At 41.4% G+C, this 13920-nt stretch overlaps 1 protein-coding gene across 3 annotated transcripts in view; it reads left to right on the top strand.

Moving 5' to 3' along the window:
* The first annotated feature begins 114 nt into the window (after positions 1 to 114).
* Positions 115 to 13920, top strand: part of HSF2BP (heat shock transcription factor 2 binding protein) — a 34894-nt gene continuing 21088 nt past the window's right edge. For 2 of the 3 annotated variants that reach the window (XM_087757932.1, XM_087757934.1), the window contains exons 1-4: positions 115 to 181; positions 2683 to 2833; positions 7656 to 7759; positions 11880 to 12029. In XM_087757932.1, coding sequence (XP_087614058.1) covers positions 146 to 181; positions 2683 to 2833; positions 7656 to 7759; positions 11880 to 12029 — 441 coding nt within the window. In that variant the 5' untranslated portion in view covers positions 115 to 145. Of the gene's footprint in view, positions 182 to 681; positions 867 to 2682; positions 2834 to 7655; positions 7760 to 11879; positions 12030 to 13920 lie in introns of those variants that run through there. The other variant, XM_087757933.1, reaches the window with a different exon arrangement.

Here is a 13920-nt window from a genome sequence, read left to right as displayed (position 1 = left end):
GACCCTGCCTCCAGGCCCCGCCCACCCGCCCGCGGGGAGGGAGGGGCACCCGCGGGGGGCGGGGTCAGTGGCGCGGCGTGACGCCAGAGGCGCGCCCTTCCCGCCCTCGCTCCCTCCCACGAGGCTGGCGGCGGCTGTCGGCGCGATGCGGCGTCGCGCCAGCCTTGCTGGCGACGCGCAGGTAGCGCGCGCGGCCCGCTCCGGCCGCGGGACCCCCGCCGCCCTGCCCGCCCCGGGGTCGGGTTGTGGGGGGGCCCCGCCGCGGGCGGCCGGCCGGCTCCCCGGAGGAGGAGGAGGAGAAGGAGAAGAAGGAGAAGGAGAAGGAGAAGGGGGCCCTGCGTGGCGGTCGGCGCTCCTGCAGGGCCTCGTGGGGCCCTGAGGGGACGATGGCGGGGCCTGCGCAGCCGAGCTCCGCGGGGGGACGGGGAGTGCCGGGCGGGGCGGGGCGGGGCGGGGGAGCTGGCTGTGCGGGGCAGGCAGGAGCCCGGCCCCTGGGGCTCAGCCTGCGGGCCGCGGTGGCTGCTCCACCGCTCGGGCGGGCTCCTGCGCGCAGGGTTGGCTCCTAACACGCCTGTGGGTGAGGGGGCCTCCCCCTTGTAAGGGGGGAGCGCGGTGGGGACGGTGTGGAGGAGCCTCGGAGACACCCTGGGCTGGTGGGGAGCGGAGAAAGGGCTGGTTGTGGTTCTCTGCTGGGTGTTCCTGGCCGGCTGGGGTCTCTGCCGTGTTCAGCCCCTGCCAGGCAGGGAAAGGGGGTTCGGATCGTGCAGGTCGTGAGCTGAGGTACATGACTAAGTAACGTGGCCCTTGTGCGAGAGGTCTGTGAGGAGTGAAGTCAGATTTCATCCATCCAGTCACCTGCCATTACTGTAAGAGGCTGGACAGAAAAGTGCTATTTTCCACTGTCTATATTTGCTTTTAACATAGTATTGTAGTGCGGGGAGATATTGAGTAGCTGCTGAAGCAGAGAAAATAAAACTTGTCTATTGGAACTGCGGTATGCAAAGGTTCGTGTTTACAGTGGGAACTATAAATGAGAATTTTCTCCTTATTGTATATCTCATACCTCAATCCCAGTACCTCAATAGTAGGTTTTATTTCAATTTAGCTTCTGCTAGTGAACAGAGCTATTTTCATAGCTCTGTTCACTAGCAGAAATGTAAATGGTACAAAATATGTGCTCCATAATTTTGAGCAATACTGAATTGTCTCTCTGTCCTTCCTGTTTGCTGACATGCAGATGGTATTCTTCTATAGAGTCCTGTTGCCATGTGTTTATTCTATACTTTCTTGAGACCTAAATGAGTTGTATTTTTCTTGAGTCATGTAATATGGTGGTACTTGGCCGTACTAATTTTGCCATAAGCACTTCCTAAATGCAGCTTAGAGCATACAATTCAAGTTAAAAGTAAAATCTCTCTTCTATACCATTATTGCGGCTCTGATGCCTCTGAACCGGGAAAGCTGGAACTGGCCTGTTCCGTCCTTACAACCATCTGGGTTTGAAAGACAGCTGGAAAGAAATAGAGTAGGAAGCAAAACTGAAAGGAGATGTTTAACCTGAGGACGTAGGGAAGCAGAAAGAGAGAATTGTAGGAAACAGTTGGAAAGGATAGAAATGCCAGGGTAGCATTGTCTGTACCAGTGATAATGACCTCCATTTGTCTTGTGCAGCTGGACTCGAGAAGGCTGTGGGGATGGCATGTTTTGTACCTGTAGGAGATAGTTTCTTATGTTGCTCTGTAGTACCCTCTTCCCTCTAGAATAAGATGTGATACATAAAGGACCTCATTTTTTTCTGCACCGTTCTCAATACAGTGCAAAACAGTACTAAGATATGCTATAATTTTGCTTTGTGAAAGTACGTTAGATGATTAATGTTTTAGGCAAAGGATGTTAAACCTTTTTTATGTCTCTGTGTATCTGGTAGCCTTTTTAAGATACAGCAGTGTGTGCATGTACATACCTAAGAAATCGGAGTTTAGGAGTGTTTTGGTACAGAAATTTCTCTAATTTTAAAAGTAATGTGCATTCTCTTGGCCCGTGGAATTAAAGTTATAGCAATAGCTTGGCAGAGGAGGAAACTACTAAACATCTTTTGTCTTAATTTGGGATTAAATTACTTTCATGTGGGACTGGGTTGCAAATAGTTGCAAATATTTTTTTGCTCCTCACAAAAGATGAATTCTTTTAAAAAAATACAGTTTCCTCTAAAAGAGCTGTTGTAATTTAGCAAGCTGACTGAGGATCTTGCAAATATTTGAGTTAATTAAAAAACTGAGTTATTGTATCCTTTACAACAGTCTCGAAACAATAGCTTGGCATATGCATAGCTGCTCACGTTTTAAAATGTGAGTGTTGATTTTTACAGCATTCTGAGGTACATTGTACACGTTTTAGGTGACGAAACAGATGCAGAGAGGTAATATGATATGCTTTAGACCAGTGGCAAAAATTAGATTACAGTCAAAGAGTCCATTTCAGAGACTTGTGGGTTTAGTTATTACTGGATAGTTCTCTTAAGAGGTTATGAATTTCTGAAATGATGTAATACAAAGGAGTATTTTTGTCCAAGAGAAGGGATTCAAGCAGAAAAGCACTGCAAGGCTGTAACAGTGTCTTTGGTTGGTTTTTGGTTTGTTTAATATTTTTTAATTTTTTATTTATTTATTTATTTAATTTCAGAAGGCTGAGACCAAAGAGGAATTTGTTAAAGTTAGAAGGAGGGATTTGGAAAGGCTGACAACTGAGGTTATGCAATTGCGGGATTTCTTACCCAAAATAGTAAATGGGGATATCCTGGGGACATTCCAGAAACTGGATGCTATTGAATCAAGTGAGTAGTACCATGTTACAACCTCTTACAATTTCTGCCAAAACTACTTAGAAAAACTGTCATGCCCCTACGAATAGTTGTAGGGTTTATGGAGGTGTTCCAGATTAAACTATGACGTTCAATGACTGCTTCAGTAAATTGATGTGTTTGTAATGAAGAAAATTACAAACTGCATTAGAAATAATTAGACATGTCAAAATAATCTTTAAAAATATTTTACTGTGGATAAAAACATACATAGTTCAGGCAGTAAGGGAAGCTGTGTCAGGAAAAAAGTGATTCGTCTTTGACAAAAAGCAAAAGCATTGTGTTTTTCAAAATGTCGCTTTAGATGCACAGAAAAAAACCATGGTAAATAGCTTTGGATAAAAAGTTAAATTTAAAGGAAGAAATAATATTGTTGTATTTAGCCTGTCTTGTTTTTTAGCTTGTATGCTTTTATTGCTATAACTATTCATAATAAAAAAAAAGTTGACGACTCTCTGTTATAAAGGTCTTTTTACTGCTGTCCTCAAAGTCCAGTTTTTCAGTGTTATGATTCTCTGTGCATTATTTTTTCAACAATTGCACCACTCCCAATGTGCCATCGGGACCAAATCTGAGTCGGCTCCATCCCTAGCCTGTAGCTTACATGCAGCAGTTCAATTCACCTGTTCTCCTAGGAATTGGTTTTGTCTGAAAAGACACAGGACAAGCACTGAGACACATTATAGAGAGTGTATCTCTTCTGGAATATCAAGTGATTAATTGAAAATTAATTTGCAACAGCTAGCTAAGAAAGAGTGAGATAGAGCCTCAAGGCCTGTCTCCGATACTACGTAATAAATTGGGGCAGAGCTTCCAGCTGCCTAAGTGATCCACTCTTTGGAAAGAGTCCTCCATGCCATCAAATCCTAACAGAGATAAGAAGACTGCGCCACCTCTCCTGCTGCCAGTCGAGACGTCATCCGTGTCACAAGAAGTGACATAAGATCTGGAAATGTTCTCTTTATGCTATTGCAAGGCATCAAGGTCTGTTGCCAGTTGCATCAAGTGCTCAAGATCCTCAACTAGTCAGATCCTTGGTTTACCTACTTTTACCAGTGCTCAGACTCAAGATTTCTCTCACTGATCCTTCTTACACTCCTTGTGCCAGGCATCAAGGAGGCACTGTCTGGGCCTTCCAGCAGCAGATTTGTGGCATCAACATGGGGATTTTAAGACTTTCCTTCAAATGTTCTGCTGGCTGGCCAGCATTCTTGGGGTCCTTTGGAGGAGTACCTGAAGCTGAGTCAGCCTGTCAAGATATACTCTCTTGAGTATATCCCCACAGTGGAGATTTCTTCTGCAGTTAATGAGGTACTTTGAATATTTATTCAGGTTCTTGCCATTGTTTGCCCCTACAGCTGGACAAGTCAAGTGGTGACTTTTGTTACTCCAATCTGCTCCTACCTCTGCAGCATGCAATAAGGCAGACTGAAAGGAGGCTTTGGAGCATACAGTTCACACAAGGTTGGATGTCACAGGGACACAAGCAGTCTTCAGTTTCAGAATGGTGAGCTCTCTGATGCTGTTTGCAGCCTCTTGGTGTTTGCTTACAGGAGTCCCGGCAGCTACTAGAGATGGTTTTCTCATGTTGTTCTTACAGAAGCCTAATGGGTGATTTGTACATCTCTCTAGACTTCATCAGCTATTGCAGTTTTCTGAGTATTGTAAACATGAAGTGGTTAGCAGGTTGTCATGCTCCTCAAGAAGTGCAGAGTGTAGTCAGAGACTTTCAACACCTCTGGCCCATTTACTTGTGAGGCTGATGGAGTCTTCAATAGCTTTGAAAAACCTTGAGATCTTTGCATGTTTCACTTGTTTATCTAGGTCAGTAGGATACCCATTTGCATTCCATGGGAGCATTCCATAGGTGGTATCTGAGGTCTGAGCTGGCAACAGTCAACGTAACCTGTGCCTGCTTTTCGGGCTGGCATCAAGGTCTTCATTAAGGCTTTTGCCACGGTAATTGCTCATTTCAAAAAGAAAGGTCCGTTTTGCTCTTACTACCCTCCTTAGGAAGAGTGCTTTGCTCAAGGAATCTTAGAAAAATAGCTCCAACAAATTTTCTGTATTATTATGCGTATGTTTAGTGGAACTCGGTCTGCTGGGGAAACGTTAAAAATTGCATTTAACATTGATCTAGCATTTGGATCAGTAGAATTGGAATTCCATCACTTGTTAGCATTCATTGTAATTGTACTCGGTTCTCCACCTCCCAGAGCTTTGAGATTAGATCTCTGGTCCAGAAAAATCTCCTGATAGGACCTATAGCGTGGATGAGAATGAGTCCACCTCATGCCTGAAATGTGGGCCGCCTCTGCTTTCGTTGTGCCTGATGCCTCGTTCTGCTTTTGAGTCTGCTGTCTGTCTCGGGAGCAAATGCCACTTCTTCCCAGAGTCCGATTTACTGCTGCAGTGGTAAAGTTACATATTTCCTGTTTGTACAGGGACGCTGCTTCATCTTTTTTTGCTCATCCAAGTTCATAGTGGAAGCTGCTTCTTCACTTGGTGGAGGTAGACAGTCTGAGCCTGCAGATTTTAGTGTCAAGAAGGAAGGAACTTTCTTACCAGGGGGTGGGACTTGCAGCCAGTGGGAGAACCTGTCGGGCTTCCCTGTGTGCTGCTCGGGACCACGGTGTGCAGGAGTGAGCAGCACAGCTGCGGTCTTCGGTGTCAGCAGAATGTCTGCTGCTCGTTCTGCTGCTGTGTGTCCAGCGGCCATCATGTGTTGGGACTGGTGCATGCAACCTTGAATTCTCTTCAGAGCAAAGGCGTGCACAGCTGGGAGAGCTGACTGGGCATCATAGGGGGAGTTTCCACAAATGAGGCACAGCTAGGAGTAGGTCTCTTCCCAGCAGCTTCCAGTATTACCCTTCCCCCCCCCCCCCCCCCCGACATAAAACATCATGATACCTTAGAGGAGGTTGACACATCCTTCTTTTATCTGGAGGACTTAAAAAAAAATACGAGTAGCATTGTATTAACACTCAGTAGTTAATATTATTCCCCTTCTCCTGGCTCAGTTTTGGTTCCAGGACCTTTGAAGTCTGCCAGTGAAGGATGTGGCATCTTTGCGTGTCTGCTGGCTGTGCTGATGCTGGATTCAGGGTGGATCCATCCTCTCAAAAGCTGGAAGTGGTTCTTCTCATTCAGGAGAGCTTGTTTCCTTGCAGTGAGAGAGATTTTCATTGGGTATACTTACCTGGCAAGGATAAACAGGTTCTTGGTCTTCTATTGATAAGCAGAGCATGCCCTACTCATGCTCAAGACATTAAGTACTTAAGACTCGCACCCATGTAGTAATAGGTGCATGGGACTGAATTTTTTTTACTTGATGGAAGGAAAGGAAGTTCCCCGCCACTGACCAGAGTTATTCCTCAAAAACTCGATGAATCCATTCCCCCCTTCATTCTTTTTCCTTTGGATTGCAGGTTGAAAAGAACTGAATGCTCGGAGAGCGTGCCCTGGCACATAGATGTTTCCTGGGAGTGGACCCTTGCCTTGCCTCTTTGGTTTCTGTTAAAAAGTCTTAGTGCGGATGGCTTAGAATCACGCAAGGGCTGAGTGGAAATACGTTCCACCTCTTTAGAAAAGCTGTTTGTGGCTAGATTATCTTCTTTTATACCTGCTACTCAAAGCAACGTGTATATATTTGAGATTATAACATTTTGCCAATTAGGAACAAAAAAGGAAGGAATTTATTATTTCCTAATAATGTAGAATTATTAAATCAAATGCTAGAATCCAAGCTCTTTGGATAATAAGGACTGGTTTTTTTAATGGCGTTGTCTTTTTATGATTGAATTTGATACACTCTTTGGTAAATACATTCAAAAATACTGACTGTGTGTAAGGGGAAGTATTTGAAGTGTGTTAAGCCATAGACCATAGTCGTGATCAAGGGTATGGCACTTGAAGTGAGGTGTAACTTGTTTTTTAAGCTAACCAAAGTTACAGTAGATGCTGTTTGGACATTACTTTTTGCAATTACTTAAATGTGTTTCCTTTTTTCCGTATAAATACTAAGCATCCAGAACTGTGGTTTTTAAAGTAAAATATAATGCATAACAATTGTTAAAAATATCCTTCAAAGTGAATTTTTTAAAATGGACATCATGACCATGAAATAGAATACTTTTAACTTGATTTCCAGTCGCTAAAATAAAGCGTCTAAATTGGAATGTATTTCTGATAACATCAGAGATTCATTTTTTAAGGGAATCGTAAAATTTGCTTGTCACTGACATAATGTTTAAATAGTTTATAATGTCTTATAATACTTTATAAACATTACTTTAAAATGTTTGGAGTAGTTGCATTTCATTCTTACTATTCATATAATCTGTACATTGTATATTGAAACACTCAATTTTGACTGATCTTGGTATTCTTTTTCTTAGATTTTCACTATGCTCACTGAGTTTCAAAGATACCAGATATGAAAACAAACAAACAAACAAAAAAGTAGAAAATATAGTAAATTTTTAAAAATCCCTGAGGGAGCTGGAGCTCAGTTCCAGAATGGTATCTTATCGGCACACAGTATTTAACAGCTAGATGTGATTCTTTCAGTCTTTCCTTGTTTTAAATCAGAAGCATCACGTTCGTTTAGTTTCTGATAAGAACTGTTGAAATGTGGCACAATGCGATATACCAGTTTAGCCACGAGGAGGTGAACTAACACAAGCAAATAGTTAAAACACCTCATTAAAGTCGCACTTGGTGGATTCTTTTTTCTTCAGTGCAAGACCGTTGGTCATAACTTATTGCTGCGTTTATCTGATTTATCCTATCGCAGACATGGAGAAAAAGGAGGAGGAAATAGAGCAGCTGAAAATGGATTGTGAACACTTCAGAGCCCGTCTGGAAACCGCCCAGGCAGATTGCATGAGAGAGAAGAAGGTAGATTTGCTGTCAGAATATTGGTATCCGTATGCTTGAGTTTTCATAACAAAAGCAGTAATGATCAGTTTTTCATGTTCATGTCACAAAATACATTGTCAGCCTGAAAAACAGTCTGGGATTTCTATTCATATAGTCAGGAGATGAGTAAATTACTTACCTAAGTTCATAACTGGTAGTTTTTTCCCCTTGATATTTCTAGAGCAAAAGGGTGAATATTATTACTAGACAAAATATAATATGATGCAGTACCAAAAAGTATTCAATGTGTACAAATAAAGGTACCAAGCGACAGTCGGTCTCCCACTTAGGTACATAACTCTTGCATAACTGCATAGATCTCTCTTAACTTCCATACCATGTGAGGTACGGTTGTATGGGGTTGCATTACAGCCTTCTTGGCAGGGTTTGTTTTGATGTACGTAAAGTTAAAAATCAACTGTTAGCATTTTGTTTATATTAACATGTTGAAGTAAAACATTGGGTGTTGGGGAAGATTGTGGTGTAGCTGGTGTCAAAAGGTCCTTTGCAGAACCAGTTCTTTTGAACTTAATATAATTATAACATATTTTCAAAGAGGACACTAGAAGATAATGTAAGCAACGCAATGTACAAAATGAAACGGGCCTCTCTTTTGGCTTGCAGTAAGCTGTGTACCTTTGTTTAGTTTTAATAGTCTTTCTCAGTGCACCTATTGATCCAATTGCCATGTACAGCTGTGAGTCAAAGAACAATTACAGGGTTCCTTTTGCTCTGTCAATATTGTATTTAGTGGTTATGAGAGGGGAGATTCTTAACAATGAAGAGAGAGCAAAAAGTGCGACTTCTCAGACTGTGGGTCTTCTGTGAAGCCATTGGGGTTCAAATAGGATCACAGAGACTAGCGGCTTCATTTCTCAGAGGTGTGAGAATCAGTTGTGATTATTTGCTGCAAAAGTTCATTTCCTTGGAGCTAATAGCTATCTTCAGTAGTCAGCACAAGCTCACTTTGGGGTTCTTGAGTTAGCATCTGCCAGCCTTGGGATTGCACAGAGACAGATGAATCTACAGAAATTATTTCATTTTTGAAAAGGAATAAATTAAGAGTTCAGACATGCAGTTTTAGGGCACATCTGCGTGGACAAGTCCTTCTGGAATGAAGTTTGGTATGAATGTAAGGTATGATGGAATAGTTGTCTGTCTGGATATTACTTACTTCAAAATAAGTATCTTCTGGGATAGCTATTGCAGTTTGGCTATAGGTACACGGCTAGTTTTGCTGTGCATCCAGGTTTTAGTTGTATAAGCACCCAGGATAAAATCTCTGTAAGATTTAATGTTGCTGCTTTAGATGTTAATGAAGTGGATCCCACCCTTTATTCTTGTTAATGTTACAAAATAAATGGCAGGTGGTTTAGGTTTGTGATTTCTTTTGGATGAAAGTTTTACTTAAGGCATGGATAGTTCACTAAGAGTAGTTGTCTGGGTGTTCCTGATCAAAGCTCTTCTCTTCATATCTTTGCTGTTGTGCAGTATACGCTGGTTGTCTAAATGGCTTCTGTTACATGCCACAAAGGTGTATTTGAGTGGATTGTGCTTATGTACATTGTGAAATCCTTTAGCTCTTTGGGATAGAAGAAGACGGTGTATGTATATGTGTGATTTTTGTTCCTGTTAATCACTTTGCATGGTGTTTTTCATTTGGTTGCTGTTCTGCTATAGGCGTCCTTGTGTATAGTTTCTGAATTATTTTCTGCATTTATCTTCTGAAGGAAGAGGAAATGATTCACTGAAACAAACGTAAAATAAATGCATTTTCTAGTTGAGCAGTGTCCTTTCCTTAGGGGATCATAAATCAACGTTTTGCATTCCAAAATTTCTGTGCAGTGCTGTATCACTGATTAGGGAATTGCTGAGATTTCTGAACCTGAGCAAAACGTGAAGTGCACATGCTGTTCTTGGCTAATGTCATCTTTATCTGTCTTTTCATAGTTATGTACTTAAGCACTGCTGTATTCTTGTGCCTTGACCCTTTCCTGAAGATGGTGGTGTTGCATAGCACAGTGATTGCTTCGTGATGTGAACTCTCAGGAGTATTGCTTCCAGCTAGGTTATTTGCTTTTGCAGGCTCCATTTATTTTCCTGGCTCTTGAATGTACTATTTTGTTTTCCTTGCTTCGTATCTTTGTTCTGATATTGCTTTTGATCTATTAAAAATTCTGGCATTTCTTGTGCTGGCTTTGCATCCTCGTTGGGGAATCTAGCTTTGGTATTACAGAGTTTTATGTCTTACTATTCAGTATTAGCATCCAAATGCAAAATGCAAATAAAATGTATTAAAAAATACATTTTCCTAAGACAAGGACAGTGCAGAAAAGAAAGACAGGAACAATATAGGGATTAGACAGGAAGATGCCTGTGGATATTTTGTTGATGCGCATGGTGGCAGGAACGCTGATAGGTCTGGCAGTGAGTTATGTAAAAGATAAAACTTGGCTAACTTGCTTAAAAATGATGAAAGTATTAAGAAATAAGAGAGTTTTCCTGGGACTTCTAGGGAATCAGCAGCAAGTGTTGGTCTTTTGCATATGTTAAACTACAAGGTGAAAGAGATCCAGAGAGTAAATATGCACAGAAATCTGCTTGATAAATTTAATTTGAACTTTACAAATCCTAGCCAGTGTGTTCCATTAGCAGCATGATAAAGCAATGCAAATCAGGCTGTCAGGTATGATACAGGAGGCTAGGTAGGTAATTGATGACAGAGTACAAGCAGCTTTGTACTGGTTGATATCATGTTACGTAAATTTTCAGATGAGTTTACATTTCTATTCTTTCCGAACCCTCAACACAAAACATTGAGGTGAACCCCAAAAATGGCAGGATACTTACTTATTTTAAAATCTTAATGGGAATACATGGTTAAAAGTTTTGTTCTGTTTCTTGCTTTCAGAATTGACATAGAAAAGATTCCTTCTCATTTCCCCATACTTCATCCTGATAGCTAAACACATAGGGGAGGCTGGGCTGAGGAGGGTGCTTTCTGCAGTGAATCTGAAAATCCCATGCCCACAAAATGGGCAGAGCAGGATCCTTCTGTTCTTTTGACATCGTGTGATCTGTGATTCTGTCTCTCTCTCTCTCTCTGTCTCTTTTAATTCTTGAGTTAGCATCATTTTTCTTGACTGGCCTTTGTCTTTACCTGCAGCACTGTCTAATACCACCCCGCTCAATGTTAGCAGGGAGCTTCCACTCATCCTGAGAGACCAGACTACGGTATCCCTGCCTTGATCTCACTGTCCACACTAGCTGAGAAGTGTAGCAGCTTTGCTGCCCCTTTGGCAGTTTGTAGGAAGCCACTGAGACCTAGAATCATACCTAATATTATGATAGTCTTCTGGCCAACTGCCCATGTGATTGGAAAAAAGTACTGCCAAATTGAAATTGTGTCCTGACCATGTTGGATTGCTCTGTTCTCTCTTTATGCTTTGTGGCAAGGACCACTGAGCAGCTCACTTAGGTGATGGATGCACAATGGTGCCTGGGCTTTCTTGGTATGAAAGGCCCTCCAAATTTCAAACCTTAGGTGTGTTTTTCCAGGGACTCTGTCTTACTCTGCCACTGCTGATCAGGAATATGCCAACAGAAAAAAGTTGGAAGACACAACAGTATTTATCTTAGATATCCAGTAACTCTACCACGTTGGCTAAGGCAGAAGTCTGTTTTGAAAAACAAAACAACCCTCCCTTCCTATAAGATGTTTCCAGTATCTTCTGTAAGGTGTCTGGAAAGGCTGACCTCTGATGCTGAAATCCCTTCTCTCATGAAGAGACATGTAGTTGTTTGCTTAGGAAGAGTAGACTCTCCTATCAGACTTCTCTAGGTGCCATTCAGTCTCGGTGGGTCACTTGGTCTGACCTTGTGGACAGGCTTCTGGTTACTGTCAGCCTCCACGATGTACTTAATACTTAGCTATAGCTCAAGAGAGAAGGTATGTATCTGCAACTGCTATGAGTTTGCCACCCCCCACCCCCCGCCCTTTCATATATGGCCATGATGTTGTTTCTTGTTCTGTCTCTTAGCTTAGAAACTTGTTTTGGCTGATATGAAGTGCAACCAAAATTTCTTTACGCTATTTCAGGAGAAACTAGACCTCCGCCAGCAGCTGAATGAGGCCAAGCAGCAGCTCCTGCAGCAAGCAGAGTATTGCACAGAAATGGGTGCAGCGGTGTGCACATTGTTGTGGGGTGTATCTAGCAATGAGGAAGCTGTTAAAACCATTCTAGGAGGAGTAAGTATGGCTGGTGAATACTTATTGGTGGTAATGCTGTTAGGTCTTTTAAATAAGGACCTTGCTCTGTAACACACTCTAGTATAAGGATATATTTCAGAAACTAATTGGACGGCAAAAATGTTTTCTGAATTGTATATTCTTTGGGATTTATCCATTCTCATTTAAGAAGTGTTGGAACTATAAAATGTTATGAAGCAGGCTGGGAATAAATGCAGTAATTAATTCTTATGTTACCAAACAAGGATTATTCGTTTTCCACCACACACAGTTAAACTGGAAGCAAGGCTACAGCTAGCACAATGTAAATATCTTCACAAGCTAACAGAATAAGAAAATAATTCTTGGGAACATGCAGCAGTTCCCATGCATGTAGAGAGCTTGGAGGAGCTATTTCCATGGAAGGAAGGAAGATCCATCGATTCTCAACTTCTTTAAATCTTTGTGCTGCTTTAATACTTGCATGGCTCTTGGAAATTTAGAGAGTCTAGCTGCTAGTGAATCTTATTAAATCTTCAATGTTAAACGTGGACAGGTAGCTTATTTGAAAAAAAAAAAACAACCAACCAACCAACCAAAAAAACCCAACCAAACCAACAACAGTTAAAGACAATAGTAACATTACAACTAACACAGTTTCACTGCCAAGCGCAGCTGATGGAATTAGGAGGGATCAGAGGAACAGGTCTGATAAAAATATGATTTTCAGTCTTGTCACAGCCAACGTGAGAAGGAATTGTTGTATTTAATCTGAGTGAATGGATGCCACAGTTTCTTCTGGCTTGATTTTTCAGCAGCATGATGAACAGCTGAATGAATAGGATTAGTTCATTATAGTAAGTGGTAAACTAGTGTGTTTGTGAGAAGTTTTCCAGTTTGGGTGCACCAAAATGCAATTATAACTTTATATTGGATATCAGAAAGCTATACAGTAATACCTTTTGGTCATAACTTCTGATGACTCAAGATCCAAGCAGCAGCAGTTACTAAGGAAAAAAAGTCTGTAAAACACTGTATAAAGCAGTTAAAAAAAAAAAGGCAAGCGAGTACTACAGAGACCCCACATAGCAACAAAAACAGTATAAAATTACATTCTGTATTTTCAGAACAGTTTATAACTGTAACAGTCAACAATATTTAGTGACTAGCCATTGTTATTTCACTTGTGAAACAGTGTTGAAATGGTATGTTTCTCACAAACAAAACGCTAGCAGTGATGAAAAAAAAAAAGTGACTATATTTCTACAAGATGAGGGTAAAATTAGTAGAAGTCTTGTTGAAAACAGTCTTAAGTATCAAAATTAAGTACAATGGTAAAACCAAAACTGTTACCTGATGATTTGGATAAGGATAAAAAGCCCAAATGTGGAGATGCAATACTTTTGTTTCTAGGTTTGTTTGAAATGAAAAATACTTTTACTATAGTCGTTCCCAGCAATCATTAGAGCCCATTGAACTGCTGTACTTCTGGTGAAGGTCATAGCAACATTTTTGGGCATAGTTTTCTTGTGATGGTGCACATAACAGTAAGAAATGTGCCTGGGTATGCAACAAGACTACTAGGAAAAACATAAACAGATTGTATGGCATTGCATCAACCACAGATTACAACTGGCAATGAGTCAGGTTATTAAAAGATGATGGAGATTTGTCATACGAAGTTTTTGGTTTGGGTTATTTTTGGACAAGTTGTACAGCTTGTAGCATCTTCCCTCCTCCTCTGAGAAGGTGCTATGAACTACAGAAATGTATAAGAACATCAAGAGTGCTTTGAAACTGTTGCTCATACTTAAGCATGTGGGAATGGTGGCATCAATTCAAAATCATTTCATGCCTTAAGGAGCAACGCTCAAGCTTTTTTCAGTCTTTGCACAGACACAGAAGTAGGTCT

Source organism: Nipponia nippon, unplaced genomic scaffold (genome assembly GCF_047370975.1).
Source record: "Nipponia nippon isolate SJK-2023a ecotype South Korea unplaced genomic scaffold, ASM4737097v1 scaffold_2, whole genome shotgun sequence".
Taxonomy (NCBI): Eukaryota; Metazoa; Chordata; class Aves; order Pelecaniformes; family Threskiornithidae; genus Nipponia; species Nipponia nippon.
This window is presented reverse-complemented; position numbering and strand designations above follow the sequence as displayed.